The 7,500-nt window shown below is 45.2% G+C and overlaps 2 protein-coding genes across 3 annotated transcripts in view; one reads left to right on the top strand and one right to left on the bottom strand.

The window, feature by feature from the left end:
* Positions 1–2,621, bottom strand: part of LOC132144894 (MAPK/MAK/MRK overlapping kinase-like) — a 9,973-nt gene extending 7,352 nt beyond the window's left edge. Inside the window, exons 1-2 of one of the 2 annotated variants that reach the window (XM_059555447.1) lie at positions 2,423–2,621; positions 2,011–2,125 (exon numbers count right to left, since the gene is read on the bottom strand). In XM_059555447.1, the coding sequence (XP_059411430.1) occupies positions 2,011–2,125; positions 2,423–2,483 (176 nt within the window). In that variant the 5' untranslated portion in view covers positions 2,484–2,621. Of the gene's footprint in view, positions 1–2,010; positions 2,126–2,189; positions 2,400–2,422 lie in introns of those variants that run through there. The other variant, XM_059555448.1, reaches the window with a different exon arrangement.
* Positions 2,622–2,638: 17 nt separating this feature from the next.
* The window catches only part of LOC132144891 (ribosome quality control complex subunit NEMF-like), a 12,536-nt gene continuing 7,674 nt past the window's right edge, over positions 2,639–7,500 (top strand). Inside the window, exons 1-18 of the mRNA XM_059555443.1 lie at positions 2,639–2,835; positions 2,938–3,006; positions 3,176–3,278; positions 3,357–3,482; positions 3,602–3,750; positions 3,828–3,895; positions 3,972–4,061; positions 4,152–4,225; positions 4,322–4,392; positions 4,484–4,559; positions 5,218–5,358; positions 5,897–6,105; positions 6,183–6,374; positions 6,453–6,516; positions 6,610–6,698; positions 6,775–6,878; positions 6,967–7,029; positions 7,288–7,400. Of these exons, the coding sequence (XP_059411426.1) occupies positions 2,777–2,835; positions 2,938–3,006; positions 3,176–3,278; positions 3,357–3,482; positions 3,602–3,750; positions 3,828–3,895; positions 3,972–4,061; positions 4,152–4,225; positions 4,322–4,392; positions 4,484–4,559; positions 5,218–5,358; positions 5,897–6,105; positions 6,183–6,374; positions 6,453–6,516; positions 6,610–6,698; positions 6,775–6,878; positions 6,967–7,029; positions 7,288–7,400 (1,860 nt within the window). The 5' untranslated portion in view covers positions 2,639–2,776. The remainder of the gene's footprint in view (positions 2,836–2,937; positions 3,007–3,175; positions 3,279–3,356; positions 3,483–3,601; positions 3,751–3,827; positions 3,896–3,971; positions 4,062–4,151; positions 4,226–4,321; positions 4,393–4,483; positions 4,560–5,217; positions 5,359–5,896; positions 6,106–6,182; positions 6,375–6,452; positions 6,517–6,609; positions 6,699–6,774; positions 6,879–6,966; positions 7,030–7,287; positions 7,401–7,500) is intronic.

The following is a 7,500-nucleotide window of genomic DNA, read 5'->3' as shown; positions in this document are numbered from 1 at the left end:
ATGGTGTTAGCTTTCACTGTTATGCTGATGATACTCAGCTCTATATTTCTTCGCAGTCCGGTGAAACACACCAATTTGAAAAACTAACAGAATGCATAAAAAAACTGGAAGATGAGTAATTTCTTACTGCTAAATTCTGAAAAAACAGAGGTGTTAATTATAGGACCTAAAACCTGCTCTGTCAATTCTTCGTCATCAGTTAGGAACCTAGGTGTGCTATTTGATCGCAATCTTTCCTTAGAAAGCCACGTTTCTAGCATTTGTAAAACTGCATTTTTCCATCTCAAAAATATATCTAAATTACGGCCTATGCTCTCAATGTCAAATGCAGAAATGTTAATCCATCCATTTATGACCTCAAGGTTAGATTATTGTAATGCTTTATTGGGTGGTTGTTCTGCACGCTTAGTAAACAAACTACAGCTAGTCCAAAATGCAGCAGCAAGAGTTCTTACTAGAACCAGGAAGTATGACCATATTAGCCTGGTCCTGTCAACACTGCACTGGCTCCCTATCAAACATCGCATAGATTTTAAAATATTGCTTATTACTTATAAAGCCCTGAATGGTTTAGCACCTCAGTATTTGAATGAGCTCCTTTTACATTATAATCCTCTACGTCCGCTACGTTCTCAAAACTCAGGCAATTTGATAATACCTAGAATATCAAAATCAACTGCGGGCGGCAGATCCTTTTCCTATTTGGCGCCCAAACTCTGGAATAACCTACCTAACATTGTTCGGGAGGCAGACACACCTTGCAGTTTAAATCTAGATTAAAGACCCATCTCTTTAACCTGGCATACACATAACATACTAATATGCTTTTAATATCCAAATCCGTTAAAGGATTTTTAGGCTGCATTAATTAGGTAAACCAGAACCAGAAACACTTCCCATAACAACCTATGTACTTGCTACATCATTAGAAGAATGGCATCTACGCTAATATTTGTCTGTTTCTCTCTTGTTCCGAGGTCACCGTGGCCACCAGATCCAGTCTGTGTCCAGATCAGAGGGTCACTGCAGTCACCCGGATCCAGTACGTATCCAGACCAGATGCTGGATCAGCACCTAGAAAGGACCTCTACATCCCTGAAAGACAGCGGAGACCAGGACAACTAGAGCCCCAGATACAGATCCCCTGTAAAGACCTTGTCTCAAAGGAGCACCAGGACAAGACCACAGGAAACAGATGATTCTTCTGCACAATCTGACTTTGCTGCAGCCTGGAATTGAACTACTGGTTTCGTCTGGTCAGAGGAGAACTGGCCCCCCAACTGAGCCTGGTTTCTCCCAAGGTTTTTTTCTCCATTCTGTCACCGATGGAGTTTCGGTTCCTTGCCGCTGTTGCCTCTGGCTTGCTTAGTTGGGGACACTTCATCTACAGCGATATCGTTGACTTGATTGCAAATAAATGCACAGACACTATTTAACTGAACAGAGATGACATCACTGAATTCAGTGATGAACTGCCTTTAACTATCATTTTGCATTATTGACACTGTTTTCCTAATGAATGTTGTTCAGTTGCTTTGTTACAATCTGTATTGTTAAAAGCGCTATATAAATAAAGGTGACTTGACTTGACCCCCCCCCCCCCACACACACACACACACATACACATACACACTCTCTCACACACACGTTTGTTTTTGTGTAAAGTGTGTTCATCCCATAGGTGTAATGGTTTTTATACTGTACAAACTGTATATTCTATGGCCCTACACCAACCCTACACCTAACCCTAACCCTCACAGGAAACTTTGTGCAGTTTTACTTTCTCAAAAAAACTCATTCTGTATGATTTATAAGCGTTTTGAAAAATGGGGACATGGGTTATGTCCTCATAAGTCACCCTCTCCTTGTAATACCTGTGTCATACCCATGTCATTATACAGAGTTGTGTCCTGATATGACACACACACACACACACACACACACAGAGACACACTATGAGGGTTAAACATGTGACCCGGAGATCACGGTCAGTGACTAGTGACGTCATACCTCTCGATGGGTTGTTTCATGGTTTTACAGGCGTAAAGTTTTCCATCCTTCAGACTCTGGACCTTCATAACTTCAGAAAACGTTCCCTCTCCGATCTTCCTGATGGTTCTGTAATCTACAGCAGATCAGAGTGAAACACATGAAAGATGATCAGCAGAGCGAACGGAAGCGGCTCTTACTGTTCATTCCTCAGGCGTTCCGTCGCATGTCAGCTTTGATTCTCCTTTAATCAGAACAAAAACAAGCTTTGATTCGCTACAGATTCGTTTCATCGATCGGTGAAGCGTCAGCGCCTTCGGTCTCCATGGCAACGACGCGCGCCTGAACCCTGACCCGCAGCCAGAGGTCGCGCTCTTCACCGATCACCGTTAATATCACATTCATATCATCGATATCTCAGATCGATCCTCACCTCTCTGTGACAGAGACAGAGTCTTGTGCTCGGATCGAGTGCGTTCCCGCTCCAGACTCATTTCAACGCCTTTCGTGAATCTAAATGAATAAACCGAACAGCTGTCGCATCACCACGTCGTGTTTTACATCTGTGTTATTATTATGATCATAATTATTACTATTATCGGGTTTAAATATCGTTCTGTTTTATTTTTTTTTCAATCGTGTAAATTTATTCTATTTACGGCTCGTTCCGGAAAAAACGCAAACGGGCTTCCGTACAGAGACAGATGCGCATGCGCACAATCAGCGCGGAGCCCGTCGTGTCAGATGTGTGAACTCTAGAGTTTGTTTTCATAACTCATAATCAATCATGAAGAGCAGGTTTAACACGGTGGATATTAGGGCGGTGATTGCAGAAATCAATGCGAAGTAAGAACTCTAATATCTTCAGTAATGTGATTGTTGTGATCAGGTTTACCTGCTGTTATTAATAACACTGATGATGATGATGATGTGTGTGTGTGCGCGCAGGTGTGTCGGGATGAGAGTCAACAACGTCTATGACATCGATACTAAAACATACCTGATCAAGCTGCAGAAGTCAGTCTTACACACACACACACACTATTCACACACACACACACACACACACACACACACACTTCTATAATGACAACACTTGTGGGGAAGAGACAGAATTGAAGTACAATAAGCTATAAATGTGTGATGCTGTATGTATGACACACACGTGTGTGATGCTGTGTCTCAGGCCGGACTGTAAAGCGGTGCTATTGATCGAGTCTGGCATCAGGATTCACTGCACTGAGTTTGACTGGCCCAAGAACATCATGCCGTCTGGATTCGCCATGAAAGTACAGAATCTCATCCTTATTAACAGTAATTCATAAGCCCATAACTGGTTTCACTGAGTGTGTGTGTGATCCTGTCAGTGTCGGAAGCACCTGAAGTCCAGGCGTCTGGTGCACGTCAAGCAGCTGGGTGTGGACAGAATCGTAGACATTCAGTTCGGATCGGACGAGGCAGCGTATCATTTGATCCTGGAGCTGTACGACCGAGTAAGAGCTTCATTCACTTCATCAACACTGTCACTGACAACAACTGAGTTACCATCACACACAGCTGCTGCAGAACGTTCCAGAATCACTGATATATGTGTGTGTGTGTGTGTTCTCAGGGAAACATCATCCTGACAGACCATCAGTTCATGATCCTGAATCTTCTGCGCTTCCGCACTGCTGAGGCCGAGGATGTGAAGATCGCTGTGAGGGAGCGGTATCCCGTGGAGAACGCCAGACCGCAGGAGCCGCTCATCAGCCTGGCCAGGTACACGTCCCGCCACACGTGTGTACAGCTGTGTGTTTATCATGACGGATGACCACGGCTCGTGTTTCTCTTCTCAGGCTCACGGAGATCTTGTCCGCAGCTCAGAGCGGAGAACAAGTGAAAAGGGTTCTGAATCCTCACCTGCGTATGTCATGTGCTTTATGTGTCATTGTAAAGGACACACACACAGTCTGTGCTGATCATGTTGTGTGTTTGTGCAGCGTACGGCGGCTCGCTCATCGAACACTGTCTCATGGCGGTCGGGTTGCCAGGCCTCTGTAAAGTGGACAGCCAGTCTGAAGTCACGCAGGGTAAAATCCTCCTGTACATCATGTAACCCAGTGCAGGGACTGCTTTGAGAAGATCCAGAAGCAATCAGATGGTCATTTTGTCTTTCGCAGTAAGTCCGAAGATCCTGGAGGCCTTGCAGATGGCTGAAGACTATATGGAGAAAACGGCCAACTTCAGCGGAAGAGTGAGTGTGTCTTATGAACGATGAAGAGAACATATTCCTAACCTGTGTTTCGACCGCTGTCTGAACGCTCGTCTGTTCACGTCTGTCCACTCTCAGGGCTACATCATTCAGAAAAGTGAGAAGAAGCCCAGCATGTGTCCAGATGAAGCTGAGGAAGAGCTGCTGACGTATGATGATCTTCTTTCTTCCATCATATTTATCACACTATTGATAAACAGAGCTTTACTGTGCAATAATGAATCCTCTGTTGTTTAACAGATATGAAGAATTTCATCCATTTCTGTTTTGTCAGCATGAAAAAAGCCGCTCTGTGGAGTTAGAGTCTTTTAACAAGGTTTGTGCTTGTGTGTTAATGGTCTAAATCAGAATCGGCAAGATGTTTCTCATTTAAAAGAATACAATTATAGGTATCATAAAAATTGCATTTAAACTAAGACTTGAAAAACTCTTAAATCAGAGCAGAACAAATAAAATCCATAGTCATGGTGTTAAAAGTTGCATTACAGTAAAAAATGTCTTCCTCTGAATTTTTGTCTTGTTTTACAAACATCTAAACACCCTTAAATCAAGAGATCTTTACTGATGCTAATGTAAACGAATTCTTGACAAATTGTACAAAATTATCTGTTGGTGAGGTCAGAAAACTTTCCTTTTGAATGAAGTTAATTTTTCTAACCCTAATAGCAGAATTTTGATGTTTTAATCATAGACTCACTCCATGTTGATCAGTTTTGCAGAGAACAAGACTTCTTATTTTCTGTCACTGTGCTTCTCCAAACGTATCTTGATTTAATAATCTTTAGACATTTGCACTTGAAAACAAGGCAAACCCACTGAGGAAGAAAAGCAGTCTTTTGTTGTGTGGTCAGAAGGCACAGCAGGAGATATTTCTAGTAGTTTAGAGCAGAGCTATTCAAGGCTGTTTTTGTAAAAAGAATTAAAAACGCAATCTTCTTTCATCTGTATATCTCGGCGTCTGTCTTGGATCTCAGGCAGTCGATGAGTTCTTCTCTAAGATGGAGAGTCAGAAGCTGGACGTGAAAGCGCTGCAGCAGGAGAAGCACGCGCTGAAGAAGCTGGACAACGTCAGACGAGATCACGAGCAGCGGCTGGAGGCGCTTCATCAGGCTCAGGTCACGTGAGCAGGAATGAACCAGAGAGGAACATTTAAACAGTGTCTGTGTGATGATTCACTTCACTGTCATATAGTCTCTAAACTGTGGCAATCTTCCACAAGAACAGGGTCAGAGTCTAGCTCCAAGCCTAATTAAACACACCTGATCCAGCTAATACTTCAGGCTGATCTGAAAACTACCGTGTGTGTGTGTGTGAGTGTGTGTGAGTGAGAGAGAGTGTGTGTGTGTGTGTGTGTGTGAGTGAGAGAGTGTGTGTGTGTGTGAGTGAGAGAGTGTGTGTGTGTGTGTGTGAGAGAGTGTGTGTGTGTGTGTGTGTGTGTGTGTGTGTGTGTGTGAGAGTGTGTGTGTGTGTGAGAGAGTGTGTGTGTGTGTGTGTGTGTGTGTGAGTGAGAGAGTGTGTGTGTGTGTGTGTGTGTGTGTGAGAGTGTGTGTGTGTGTGAGAGAGTGTGTGTGTGTGTGTGTGTGTGTTGGAGCAGGAACAGAACTGAGATTGTCACCCTAACTGTAGAAGATCTGGTTTTGTCTGCTGTTGTAGGAAGTGGACCGTCTGAAGGGAGAGCTGGTGGAGATGAACCTTCACACAGTGGACCGAGCTCTTCAGGTGGTGCGCAGCGCTCTGGCCAATCAGGTGGACTGGGCCGAGATCGGTCAGATCGTGAAGGAAGCTCAGGCGGCTGGAGATCCTGTGGCCTGTGCCATTAAAGAGCTCAAGCTTCAGAGCAATCACATCACCATGCTGCTGAAGTGAGAGCTTTCAGACACACGGATCAGATGCCTCTTCATGATGTCTTAGTTTGACTGGATCCTCGTCTCCCTTTCAGAAACCCGTACGCTGGTTCAGAGGAGGGGGAAGCGGAAGACACGGACACCAGAAAGCCTGCAGAGACATCAGAAGCACAGACGAGGAAAAAGGGTAAGAACAAAGAGAAAAGACAGAAAGGAAAATTCGACAAGGACAAACCGGTTCTGGTGGACGTCGATCTGAATCTCTCGGCCTATGCCAATGCTAAGAAGTGAGTTTACACATGATCCTGCGATCAGATGTGATGCTCGTGTCTGACACCTTTACTGAAAGATGAATCTCTCGTCAGGTATTACGACAGCAAGAGAAGCGCGGCTAAGAAAGAGCAGAAAACTGTGGAAGCAGCACAGAAAGTGAGCAGACACGTGACTCGTGGTGGACCGTGTGAGTTTAGTGTTGGCTGCAGGGTTTGTTAAATGTGTGCTTTGTGTTTGTCTCGACTCAAGGCCTTCAAATCTGCTGAGAAAAAGACCAAACAGACACTTAAAGAAGTGCAGACAGTGACCAGCATCCAGAAGGCCAGGAAGGTGTACTGGTAAAGACAAACATCCGTCGGTCGGTCGGTCCGTTGTGTTGAGTGTGTTTCTCTGATCCAGCACGTCTGTGTTCAGGTTTGAGAAGTTTCTGTGGTTCGTCAGCTCAGAGAACTACCTGGTCATCGCCGGACGAGACCAGCAGCAGAACGAGATGATCGTCAAGCGCTACCTGAGAGCAGGTCAGACCCACGCTTCCTCTGCTCCCATGATGCTTTCCTGTGCCTTTGACCGTTTCTCTGAATCGTGCGGTGCGATGTGTTTCCTCAGGAGATGTTTACGTTCACGCCGATCTGCACGGAGCCACGAGCTGCGTGATCAAGAACCCGTCCGGTGAGGAACCTCAGCTGATGCTTGTCAGATTCAGATGATGAGATTGTCCTGAATTAAGAAAACACTTGTTCAGAGCAGACATTTTAATTGATAGAAATCGCTGAAGTGATTCTGATCAGGTGTCTCTCCGTACATCGACACATTTGGCAGATGCTTTTGTCCTCCAGGAATCAGAGCCGTGTCGTGCTGTTTGTGTGAGCAACTCTTTCATTCAGACACACTTCAGGATCTGTGACTGAGTGTGCTTCTGTTTCTCAGGCGAGGCTGTTCCTCCGCGGACGCTCACCGAGGCCGGGACCATGGCCGTGTGCTACAGCGCCGCGTGGGACGCTAAAGTGATCACCAGCGCGTGGTGGGTTCACCATCATCAGGTGAGCGACACACATACTCACGCACACACACACTCACATACGCACACGCACACACACACTCACATACACACACACACACTCACATACGCACACGCACACT

Source organism: Carassius carassius, chromosome 8 (genome assembly GCF_963082965.1).
Source record: "Carassius carassius chromosome 8, fCarCar2.1, whole genome shotgun sequence".
NCBI lineage: Eukaryota > Metazoa > Chordata > Actinopteri > Cypriniformes > Cyprinidae > Carassius > Carassius carassius.
The sequence above is the reverse complement of the archived record's forward strand: the minus strand, read 5'-3'. Positions and strand labels throughout refer to the sequence as shown.